Genomic DNA, 12589 nt, shown 5'->3' with positions numbered 1-12589 from the left:
ATAATGCTATCTACCATACTGTGTATTGTACTATAATTATTGCACTATAGGCCTCTGTTTTAAAAATAGTTATCCCAACTGTAATGGTTGTTCATGTAATATTCAGCAATAAACTCTTGATTCTGTACATGTAGTTTTTTTTTTTTTTTTTACCTTTTTGCGATAATAACGAGTATAAATTATTTGAACCTCATTACATAATTATGTATTTCTGTTGGAGCACAAGGCCAGAAATACATTTTTGTTCATTCAAGCTATATCAAAGACTTATTGTAAAGGTAGAATAAATTGTCATTTAATTGTTTTCATTCATACAGAATTATACGGCCACATAGCAGGTAGAAGTATACGGCTAGTACACATTTGTATAAATCCCATGTGTCTGGTGCAGCTGGTTGTAAACTGGTAATTATGGCCAACGTTTCTGACACATGACAAACATGACAGACTCAAATTTAAAAATTGTTATGGTCAGACGCCATACCCGCTTCCAATGGATGAGTTCAACAAGCCAATCCGATTCGAGGAGGCGGGATCGTTGAGTTCGCTGATTGGATGGTTTGAAAATAACTGGATGCGTGCTTTTCCACATTTAAATGCTGATGTTTTGTTGCGTGAACGTGGTGCCAGTGGTAGAGAACTTCAATTCATTTTCAACTCAACATAGGAAGGTAAGTTGAAAACTAGCTTGCAAGTTATCTTTGCACACATCACGTCTAAATACTTTAATCGTAACTTTGAGAAAATTAAACCAAAGTGTCACAGGCTGTAAAGCTATCTTAGTTTTGAACAATAGTTATTTCATTTAAAAATGTACTTTTATAAATAGTGTAACACGCGTTAATGCCTGGCTAGCTACTAGTAGCAACTAGGCTAACTTAGCTAACAAACGTTGCACTGAAGTGTCGCTTCTTTGTTTAAATGAAAATGGTCTAGAATATGTATGAGTTGGCTATTTCTTTAAAGCAACGTTTATTTATTTTCAACCATATATCAGTCAAGAAGCCGGCTGGCTCAAGCTGACTAGAAAACTACTGTAGTTATATAGTTTGGCATGAATCTTTTTAATACAAATAATATTCTGTCTCGTAGATAGGCAATGCTAGGACGTTTTCTGCTCGTTAACACAATCCATTTGCGTGGGGTTTATTTTGTTTCACAGACTAAAGTGCATTGAACATGGGATCCAGTGAGAGCAAGATTGCCGTGGAGCCGAAAGAGGCATCCACGCCCAAACCAGATCCTACCCAGATCCAGCGTCTGAGAAATGATCGGGTCAATCGACTACTTGACCCACGTTCGCCGTCCACGAACATTGATCGCACACCCATACAGGTAACCCGTTTTCAGCCGTGTACATTCAGACTACAGTATCCCTGACTTAACTTTAGATTGTGAACTTTACTGAAACAAGTGCTTTTACATTCTTTGCAGATTGGTGGTGCTGTAATCCGTACTTCAATTGAAGATCGTGTGTGTACCTTGGCCACCAGTGACCCCCGCTCACCTTCAGTTGGTGTCACCCGCACTCCAATGAAAGGTAACTTACAACTGATTGGAAAGAATGCTGCTATCCTACACATTATTAATTAGCATTTGTTGCATGGCAACAAAACAGAATCACATTTTCTCTCTCTCCTCCAGGGACTGTTGGTTCCTTGGCTCGTCGCCTGGGTATGCTCTTCCTGGGAGAGACTCTACCCTCCAAGCCCTCTGCACTGTCCAACCTCAAGGTGGAGGTGCTGGGAGATGGAGAGCAAGGTTCCAGTGAGGCCCTTCTTACCTCCCAGGCCACCAAGCCTGATGACTCCTCCAGCCCTGTGCTGCCTTCTCTTCAGAGTGTGTGCAGTGACACCCCGTTAGTTCAAAGCGACCTAGCAGATGTAGAGGTGGAGGCCGACTTCACGTACGAGGAAGCAGAAGAGGCCAGGGAGTCTCCTCTCCACAAGAGGCTGAGTATGAGCTTGATAACCTGCCACGAAGGCGCCGTCCCAGCCCAGGTGTTTGCCGATGTCCACCACACCTATCCTCCTTCTCCTCTGTCTTATGCTGACACCAAGCCACACACAGACGGACCTGAGCACTCGTATGCCCTCCCGTCCATCACCTTTGAACTCATGAGCCATGTGACCCCTAGCCAACCTACTGTTGTAGCGGTTGCAAATGTTACTCAATGGCCTGAGGAACTGGTGGAGGCAGAGCCTGTAGAAGTTGCCCCAGTGGAGGCAGAGCCTGTAGAAGTTGCCCCAGTGGAGGCGGAGCCTGTAGAAGTGGTCTTGGTGGAGGCGGAGCCTGTAGAACTTGCTCCAGTGGAGGTGGAGCCTGTACGAGTGGTCTTGGTGGAGGCGGAGCCTGTAGAAGTTGCTCCAGTGGAGGTGGAGCCTGTAGAAGTGGTCTTGGTGGAGGCGGAGCCTGTAGAAGTTGCCCCAGTGGAAGCGGAGTCTGTAGAAGTTGCTCCAGTGGAGGTGGAGCCTGTACGAGTGGTCTTGGTGGAGGCGGAGCCTGTAGAAGTTGCTCCAGTGGAGGTGGAGCCTGTAGAAGTGGTCTTGGTGGAGGCGGAGACTGTAGAACTTGCTCCAGTGGAGGTGGAGCCTGTAGAAGTGACTTCGGCAGAGGCAGAGCCAATTGAGGTGGCCCAAGCTAGTAGTCCAAGCCCAGGCTTGACCTTGCAGCCTCAAACTGGGTTCCGCTGTCCCGTCTTTGACGCCAAGAGCCCTAGTCAGGTTGTGTTCAAGCCCCAGTGGTTGGGTAAAGGGTTTGGGACCACAGGAGTCCGAGCCAGAGGGAGAGGAGGAAAGGGGACTTCATCTTCCTCCCCCCTCTCTGTTCGCTTGGCAACCAAGAAAGCAGCCAATGAGAACAGGGCATCATCCAAGCAGAAGCAGAGAGGTGTGTAACACGTTCCTGGTGGGAGAGGGGCTGATCATACTTACTTTTTAAATTCCAAAATGTCTCATTTCAACCGATTTTGAGAAATAAATGTTTTTATCCTCTTCTTTCAACAGGCAAGGCACTGGCTGAGGGACGCTCCCCACTGCAAATCCTTAAGGCAACCAACTCTCCCAGGGACCATCATTCACAGGTGTGTGTGAACAGGTGTCTGCTTCCCCTTACGTTCTTGTCTCTGTGTTCTCAGCTGGTCTAAGTGAATGTTCCCATGTCCTCCTGCTCCCCAGACCAAGCTGAAGGTGTCCACCCCAGACAGGCAGAGACTTGGCCACCCGGACCGCAGGGTCCTGACCACAGCCATGACCACGGCCCTGGATAAGGAGAACAGATAGACACAGCGCACTTGTCGAGAAACCTGCCGTTCTTTTCCATCTTAACTTTTTACTTGAAAAATTATTTCTGTCTTCACTTTTAACTCTTTAAAAATTTATTTTTTATGTATAACAGCCTTTTGTGAAAGCTGTTGAGATGTATTTTTGTGTACAGGAATTGTGCAATGAATTGTGAGTTGTTTTTATGCAAATGTCCATATCGTCTTCCTATCTGGGTTTTGTTTTATGTAAATAGAAATAAATATTTGATTTTCCTGGTGACTTTCTGGCCATGATTTCATTACATAACGTCAGTGTTCTAGTTATGTAAGCTATGTATTCAGTGTTCACTTCCTGGTTGGCTGGATTTGGTAGCCCATTCATAATCTTGGTTTCCGGACAACTTGATGTTTTGTATTTAGAAAATGGTTACTGATAGTCCAGACCAGACAGATTAGTTGCATGACATTCAGACTTCACAGATGCGAGAGAGTGGATTTCTTATGCTATATTCAAATAAGAACAGATTAAGATGAGTCCAAAGCAGTCACATTTATTAGAAAGTTTCTAGAAATGTTGAAAGGCTGTTCACTTGGTGGTACAACTTTTCTTGACTGCGTTGGCATATTTCTCAACTTTTTTCCAGGATCTCAAAACATGAAAAGCATCAGAACAGACTTATTATAATTTAGATACAATTAAAGTAAAATGGTACACATTTATAAAAGTGAATAGTTAATCTAATATTTTTTTGGTTTGGTGAGGAAACCAGTTAGCAAATGCCAATTTCGAATTGATTCCAATTCATTTGTGAAAGAGTTATATTTAAAGTGTAACTCCCAATTTTGATTTTGTTGTTGTTTTTATGGACTATTTACTAAGTGTGTTCTGGAAATGTAGTCTGTGTGAACTGTTTTCAAAACATGATCTGTAAAGTGTTGAAATGTGCCAAATCAATTCAGAAAGACTAATTTAACCCATGAGCTGGAAACTCCTCCAGCACTCTGACGTGGTCACCCATAAAAACACGGCACAAGTGCAGCTTAAAACACCCCCATGTCCTGATTACATTTGAAAGATCCCCATTTCTTGGAAAGTGCTCAGTGAACCATGAGATCAATTTTAACATCCCATCTGTCAGCCTAAGGGTTCGCTGCAAGCGCTAGTATCTTTTCATATCTAGCTATTGTGGAGTAGACCAATAGATTCAGCCCAAACTTTTGAAAAAATATCTTCTATCAAACACATACATACACACATCTCGCTGACACTAAAGTAAAAATGAGCTGGCTAACCAATCCATTCTAATCTTAAAAAAAAGAAAAAACCCAATTAAACAAAAACAAACATGGAACATCCACTAAGGGGATTCTTACAAAACCAAAAACATATTTTTAAAACGAAAGAGCAACGCAGACAAATTCATTCGACAGACATCTCTACCTGTTATATAAAACGTAACAACATAATTATTGTACACCTACATAGGCTGTAATTGGTTATTTTATCCTATTTCCATTCAATCTCTACCATTTCCATTTGGCAACTGCTCTTATGTCATGGGTAATTTTTTCGATGCAGGAATAAATATGCATATTATCTAATGATAATGAAATGATTGAATTTCTGTTTGAACCATGACACAAAATCATCGTCGATAACATTTTGTGTTTGACCCCCTCCCCCCACAACTTGAGTTTCAATAAAGAAGAGAGAGAAGTGGAAAGAGGAGAGAATGTCTCCCATTTATCACTATCCCTCTCTTCGATTTTAGATCGGACTTGGCACAACAAAAATACACTCCTCTCATCCCATGTGTATTCCCCCAATTTCTCTTCCAAGCCTCTCTCTCTCTCTTTACCAATCATCTCCCTCACAGGGAGGTTTTTCATATCCTGTCTGTACATCCTCTCCCCCTCTCCCTCCCTCTCTCCTCTTCCTCTCTGTTGGGACAGACTCAGTTCCATATCTTCAGGAAGCTATCCCAGGATCCTGTGCAGCAGGCCATGCCATCAGTGCTTACCCCGATACAACTCACTCTGTTGTCGTGACCAGCCAAGACTCCTGAAACACAAAGGCAGAGACGAACAGCGTTTAAATAAATACATCAAACGATCTACATTCGCAGCCACAGTTTTACCTTCCTGTCGCTGCGAGTTCTCTGAAGTCGCACTCTTCCACGTGTTCGGTCTCAACCCACTTTCACACTGTAACCTTCCTTCACTCACCCACTCTCTCGTTCTTCAGCGAGTCCCAGATGTTGACGTTGAAGTCGTCGTACCCTGCCAGGATGAGGCGTCCGGAGAGGGAGGGTGCCAGGGAGGTCACGCCACACATGATGCTGGAGTCTTGGTAGGTGATGAGCTCCTGATCCGCCCTCAGGTCGTACAGCTTGCAGGTGGCATCGTCTGAGCCTGTTATCACCGCGTTGCCGTTCGGGAAAAACTACAGACGTTCAGAGACACGAAAGAGAGAGGGAGAGACGTGAAGATAAAGATACATGGGAGTCAGATGGCTGAGCGGTTAGGGAATCGGGCTATTAATCAGAAGGTCGCCGGGTTCGAATCCAGGCCGTGTCAAATGACGTGTCTTTGGGCCAGGCACTTCACCCTACTTGCTTCGGGGGGGAATGTCCCTGTACTTACTGTAAGTCGCTCTGGATAAGAGCAGCTGCTAAATGACTCCATGTAAATGCTTTGTGTGATTGTTACAAGCAAACCGCTCAGTGTTTTAACAATGTTTTTGTTGTCCTTCCCCTCGTTCTCACCCCGATAGCGTTGATGTCACTGTCGTGTCCTCCAAAGGTCTGTCTGCAGGTGCCCTCCCTGATGTCCCACAGCTTAGCCGTGAAGTCACACGCCCCCGAGATGAACATCTTGAAGTCAGGTGACACGGCCAGGGACATGCAGTCTCCTAGGTGACCAGCGAAGATGGTCTTCTGTGTCCCTGTCTCTATGTCCCACAGCACACTACAGAGAGGAGGAGGAGGGAGGGGGGGTTAAGAAAGGGGTTGGAAAGCGGAGAATGAGGAGGGTCAAATTATACTATACGAGTCTATTAAATAAATCCAGAAATCTTACAAATTTAGACAGACTAATTCCTAAAAAATTAGTATCTGTCCAAGCAAATATGGTATTGTAGGAATGAGAAGGTTATAGTTTGGTAGATTGAGATAACAGCTCAAGGTGAGAAGGGGTGTTTCATTCTGTGTGCATGACCTTACCAGGTACAGTCTCCAGAGCTGGTGATGATCTCACTGTCGCTAAGGAAACGACAGCAGGACAAATACCCTGGGCAACAACAGTCATAATGTTATAGCCACATCATTGACTAAACAGCGTAAACATCATGGACCCATTATAATAAACTGAACGATTACAAATGAGGGATTTGTGAAACTGAACGACTACAGATTTGGGATGACTGTAATATTTGGTATTTTTTCCTGTCAAGGTGAGCTGAAGGGACTACACAGTGTTTTGTGTGTTTTGCGTGTCCTACCCGTGTGCGCGGCCAGCTCACGCATGACCTTGACGTTTCCATCTTTGCCTTTGAGGTTGTAAATGGAGCACATGTTATCCAGTCCTCCACATGCCACCATGTTCCCTGAGGGCGCGTATGAACACGTCATCACCCACGATGACTTCAGAGGAATGGCGTTTACCTGGGTGACAGTGGTGGAGAGAGAAAGCCTTTTTACATTCTGGTCCAACACTGTTCTCTACTCAACTGAAGTCCTAGTGTACCAGGGAAATGTTGGGTTGGGTTTGTGTACCTTGTTGGTCGTTATGGTGTCCCACACAATGAGCTTTCCATCCTGGGAGGCACTGACGCATAGCCTGAAGACATAGGAAAGATAGAAAGAGATAGAGAGAGAGAGTGAGAGAGACAGAGAGAGAGTGAGTGAGAGAGAGTGAGAGAGACAGAGACAGAGCGAGTGAGAGCGAGTGAGAGAGACAGAGAGAGAGTGAGTGAGAGATAGTGAGTGAGAGAGACAGAGAGAGAGTGAGTGAGAGATAGTGAGAGAGAGAGAGTGTGAGAGAGAGAAGGAGAGAGAGAGAGTGGAGGATATGGAGAGAGTGTTGGTGAAACCTACGGTAATCAACTCCAGTCACACAAGAGTCGAGTCTAGAAAGTAATGCTACTGCTGGCAAGCAGATATCCTTCTCTAGTTTCTTATCCTAATTCATCCCATTAAAACACTCAATAAGATTGCTACGCCAATCCAATCAAGCAATTAGCACACTTATTGTACACACAACTATTTAAAGTGTAAACATGAAACTGTCTTTATGGACGTCCTTCACAGTGGCCCGCTCCAGTGGTCTTGTTCACGGGAAAGAGAAAAGGAATCAGATGGAACGAAAGCGTTCGAGTGCGATCGCTTTCACTTGGAGATATCCCGACGAGCCCCGTTCATCTTCAGGAGTTTTTGTGTGAGATCTCGTTGAAAGCTTGTACATGCGAGTGTACAGGAGAGTCTCCGGTGTGTGTGTGTGTGTGTGTGTGTGTACGTGTGTTTGTACATGTGTGTGTACATGTGTGTGTGTACATGTGTGTGTACGTGTGTGTGTGTGTGTACGTGTGTGTGTGTGTGTGTGTGTGTGTGTGCAGTGATCAGGCCTGGGCTGGATGTTTACGTGGATTCAGCTCCCCAGTGCATGGCGTAGATCTTGGCCAGGTGTCCCCTCAGAGTCTTCCTGGTCTTCAGCTGTACACGGCTCACCACCGCCGTGCCGGACACCGCCTCCTCCAGGGTGGTGTCTTGCACCGCCTTCCTAGCCGCCTATGGAGCACACACACACAATCACGTTTTCATTTTCTTTTCTTTAAAAAAAATAAAATCAGGACATGTCATGTTAAGGTTATGGACAATGTCATAAAACACTTTTTTTGTGATAAGGTGGTAAGTGATATTCTTTCAGGATCAGATCTCTGTGACAATCTGTCAAAAATCAAGTGGGTCTTCAATCGATTCACTGGTTATTGGTTGAGTAACTGACGGTTATCTGATCTTTCAAGTTGTCTGCCTCCTTTCGCAGTTGCTCCATTTCACCCATGGCGACGGTTGTTAGGCACTGTCACCGGTGGAGACGTGAAGAGAAATCAGGTGAGCAGAGATTCTCCTGCAGGCAGATGAGCAGAGGACAAAATTGAAACTTTTTAATTAAATGGCTAAAAATGAGGCAATGGATATTGAGAAAATAATGAGGCAGTTGATGTAGCATCTTTACATTTAGTAAGTATGCATGAAGCATGCTTGTCAGTTGGGACTTAGTCTTCTGTTGTCTTTGTTTTCAAAGCAGCACCTGTTTTGCAATTCAAACTTCCCTCGACTACTTTGCAAACCTTCAAATGCCGGCACGCACAGATATTTGAACACACAGGCACACAAGTGCCTGTATATACAGAGGACCACATCCATAGTCAAACAACCACACACACACACACCCACACAAACTCACAAAACACACAAACTTTCACAAAACACTGACATCTGAAAGTACACAAAGTAAATAAAAAAGTATGCAACTTAAATAAAACATACAAATTAACTTAAAACTGTTAGTGAGACACATCCGCACCCTGTCAGCACACTCAAACCATTACACCCTGTCATCATGTAATGCCATCCCCATTCATAGCATCACCTTGTGTTTGAAGAAGTCATTTAAGACAAACGTTGTGTAAACTACAGTTTGCCACATATAACATTCATACTATGTCATGCATGCTGTGTCATCCTTATAAGCTTATTTTTTTATACATATATATATAAGCATCCTTATTTTGTTATGTAGTTATAGTAAAACGGAGCAATTGACCAATTACTATCACAAATGCAGAAGTTCCATTTCCAATCTCATATTTGACTTACAATAACTGTCACTATATCCCTACTAAAATTACTTTAAAATTACATTTAAAAAGTGTCAATTTTGAATGAAAACATTATGTAGCTTACAAACTTATCTTAGTATATAAATAATTCAAAATGCCTGTCTGCAGAGCCATGTTAAATTATATTTAATTAATCTTACCTTGAAAAATGGTAGGATGGAATCCTTTTCTTGATATTATTATACTTGATTCTGCTGCAATCTCTCTCTATTTGAATGTGTCCGTGTGTGCCAAAACTCATGACCAAACTAATTTGACTCTTATTTGTTTAAAGAGAAAAGAGGAGGAGGAGGGAGTGACTATGAGAGAAAGAGATCGGCTCACAATTGTGGTTTGTTGGTGGTTTGTCTTGATCTGTGCTTTTGCTGTGTGAAACCACCATGTACTCCCCTCCATAAAGGATGAGTACTCCTATAGGAAGCCAATAATATACAAACAACCCTGCCTCACACAAAACAACCCCACCTGCTTTAATAAACATTCTGGCCTTACACCTGATGGAGCGCTCATGAGCTTTCAGTGGAATATGGAAAGCTTAAAGGCAGCAATGCAAGCCGAGTGTAACTGTGCCATTGGCCTTTTGTCTCTGTGTCTGGTAGCCTGCCTTTGTTCCATGTGATTAAATGGCTGCTAAAGGTTGTCGGCAAAGTGCATTAACACAGATAGAGGAAGAGGGCAAGAGAGAGGGAGGGAAGGGGAGATAGAGCGACAGAGAGAGAGAGAAAGAGAGTGTGAGAAAGAGAGTGTGAGAAAGAGTGTGAGAGAGTGTGAGAGAGAGTGTGAGAGAGTGTGAGAGAGTGTGAGAGAGAGTGTGACAGAAAGACAGAGATAGAGAGAGAGAGTTTAGATGGAGAGAGGGATGGATGACGGTGGAGTACAGGAGAGAGAGAGTTTAAATCCTAGTGGCTGAGATTTTAAGGGAAGCCTTTTGAATCAAATCTGCTCTCATCCGATTACTGACTGCTCTTTGCATCTGGATAAGAGTCGTAGGGAGGGAGGGGGGAGGATAACGAGGGAGGGGGCAGATGGGGATGGGGGAGGGGAAGGGGGAGGAAAGGAGAATGACGGACAGACAGAAGCGTGTAACACGGCCAATGATCTCGAGTGTGTCTACCTATCCTAGGAATATTTGAAACCACTTAGCTTGCTGCTGCAATGACCTTTTTGCGTAAAAAAAAAAGAAACTGATATGTGTCAAACCCTGACAAGACACAAGCTCTTGTAGCTGACCCCAGGACTCTCTTGCATGTTCTCTTCATTCACCTTCTTTAATTAAGTTGAAAATGGCCACTCCGCAAGTATATAATTTTTGTATAGTATTTTGGAGTTGTTTTTACAGCAGACACTAGGCTTCCCTTTCTTGTGGACTATCTTTCACAAAGAGTTTTGTTTATCAGTCTGTTAATCATCATCACATGCTTTTTTTATCCTGATAAAAAAAAAAAACACTTAAACAAATGACATAATCATGTAAATGTTAGAAAATGCGACCCTTTGGAGATAATCTAGTTGCATTGCTGGATGCTAGTATTACTATACCAATATCACGTAAGATCATGATATAAATCCCACGTAAAAATTCTTTGGGATATAACAAAAACTGAATTACATGCATTTAATCTTTGTAATTTCTTTATGACATCTCTGGAAAACCTGCCATGCTGCTACCATAGTACAAAAGCTCCCCAATCTTCTCCACCACATAGGTGTGTCTGATTTTGTGCATGAAAAAGCATAAAAAATATGAATAAACCATAAAAGTCAGATTTCAAGCTGTAAATTGGGAACACATCAGCACACATCTCTTACACTGGCTCAATTACATTTTAAGTTACGGAAATGATTTCTATCGTATTTTTATGAAAGTTTAAGATATCAAACGACCAACAGGATGAATGAAACACAACAACTGACACTTTAAACGTAACCGATAACATATGACTCTGCTCACCAAAGTACGGATGAGTCCTGGGGCCGCGTTCACGCTTCCTTCAGGGGTCTCTCTCCTCTGTGGTCGTACGCTCACCCCACTTCTAGTCCAATACTTTCCGTGTCTCATCCACGGCCGGGGTGGTCCTGTCAGACACACACTCTCTCCACTGCTCCTGCGGGGAACAGATGAGGATTGGAGGGATGAAGGGAGATCAGGGATGAGGGGATAAACCCTGTGATGGACAGAGAGAGTGGTGGTGGGGGTGAGCGAGGGGGACAGAGAGAGAGAGAGACAGAGAGAGAGACAGAGAGAGAGTGGTGGTGGGGGTGAGCGAGGGGGACAGAGAGAGAGAGAGACAGAGAGAGTGGTGGTTGTGGGGGTGAGCGAGGGGGACAGAGAAAGAGAGACAGAGAGAGTGGTGGTTGTGGGGGTGAACAAGGGGGACAGAAAAAGAGAGAGAGAGACAGACAGGTTTGACGGAGGGGGTATACCAAACGGTGTCTGCCCACAGGGTTAAAAGAAGGGTGCCAAACAAAAATGACGAAGGGATGGAAATCCCTGTATTGGAAAGTGGGTGGGGGGGGGGGGGATTTTTCCTCCAGAAAAAGGTAAATAAAAGACTTGAACACATGGCTTTTTATGGTCCTGGAAAAGCCTGTGACTGACTGGCAGGCAGGGGGTGACATGTTTTGTAAACGGGAGAATAGTCTAATCTTAGAAAGTCCAAATGGCACACACGGGTAGACCGAACAGATCGTGGATGGAGGGAGGAGGTGGGCAGTGAGAGAAAAATATATTGCTGGAGAAATACTCTCCAGACTTTCCCTTCACAGACATGGCGCAAGGTGACTTTGAACAATAGTGTTCATCTGGACTTTGCTATCAATCCCCTTGGATGATCAAATAACTTCAAATATATTGTTGAATATCCAGTAAATGATTTTCACCCTTTACACAACCATAATTTGGGAATGAAGGGTTGAGAATAAGGCTAAAGTTAGTAGTTGAATTCAGGTTTGTGGATGGATCAGAGATGTAATTGCGTTGCTGCACTGAACTCTTTGTGAAGGCAGTGGGATGAAAGGAGATAAATGGAGAGTGAGCGAGTGACAGAGCGAGTGAGTAAATGAGCGAGTGAATGACCGAGTGAGTAAATGAGCGCGTGAGAGAAACAGGGAAGGGGGGGGGGCGGTAAAGAGAAATGGAAAGACAGAGAGCGAGGCCAGAGGATTATCGTCTATTAGGCTTTGTGTGGTCGTCTGTGTCTGTGGGCATGTTCAGTTCCCCACGTCAGCAGCAGCAGGGGCCTAGTGAGCGAAGCAGCTCTGACCAGCAGGACTGGCAGCAGGCCTGGGCCTTCTGTCCTCCTCCCTGCTGGGGTAGAGAACAGCCCATCCATTAGCGACCCTCCAGCCCAGTCTCTCACAGCGAGTGGAGTCAGGGGGCAGCTGGATTACATGTCACACACAGCGCGGGAATTCACATACAACCTCGG

At 44.1% G+C, this 12589-nt stretch overlaps 2 protein-coding genes across 3 annotated transcripts; one reads left to right on the top strand and one right to left on the bottom strand.

The window, feature by feature from the left end:
* The first annotated feature begins 512 nt into the window (after positions 1–512).
* On the top strand, positions 513–3535 carry cdca3 (cell division cycle associated 3). Of its 2 annotated transcripts, XM_062465736.1 has the most exons (7): positions 513–671; positions 1163–1335; positions 1435–1540; positions 1645–2525; positions 2616–2889; positions 3006–3082; positions 3177–3535. In XM_062465736.1, the coding sequence occupies exons 2-7, from the start codon at positions 1180–1182 to the stop codon at positions 3279–3281; spliced, it is 1599 nt and encodes a 532-aa protein (XP_062321720.1). In that variant the 5' UTR covers positions 513–671; positions 1163–1179; the 3' UTR covers positions 3282–3535. The 2 variants fall into 2 exon arrangements, with proteins under 2 accessions (XP_062321720.1, XP_062321719.1); XM_062465735.1 differs by having other exon boundaries at positions 1645–2889.
* Positions 3536–4356: 821 nt separating this feature from the next.
* gnb3a (guanine nucleotide binding protein (G protein), beta polypeptide 3a) lies at positions 4357–11272 on the bottom strand. The gene is made up of 9 exons (XM_062466361.1): positions 11113–11272; positions 8264–8386; positions 7901–8046; positions 7036–7099; positions 6762–6924; positions 6484–6550; positions 6028–6229; positions 5489–5705; positions 4357–5324 (listed from the first exon to the last, which is right to left on the bottom strand). Exons 2-9 carry the CDS (start codon positions 8318–8320, stop codon positions 5218–5220), a joined length of 1023 nt encoding a protein of 340 aa, XP_062322345.1. The 5' UTR covers positions 8321–8386; positions 11113–11272; the 3' UTR covers positions 4357–5217.
* Positions 11273–12589: the final 1317 nt, after the last annotated feature.

This window comes from Osmerus eperlanus, chromosome 7 (genome assembly GCF_963692335.1).
Source record: "Osmerus eperlanus chromosome 7, fOsmEpe2.1, whole genome shotgun sequence".
NCBI lineage: Eukaryota > Metazoa > Chordata > Actinopteri > Osmeriformes > Osmeridae > Osmerus > Osmerus eperlanus.
This window is presented reverse-complemented; position numbering and strand designations above follow the sequence as displayed.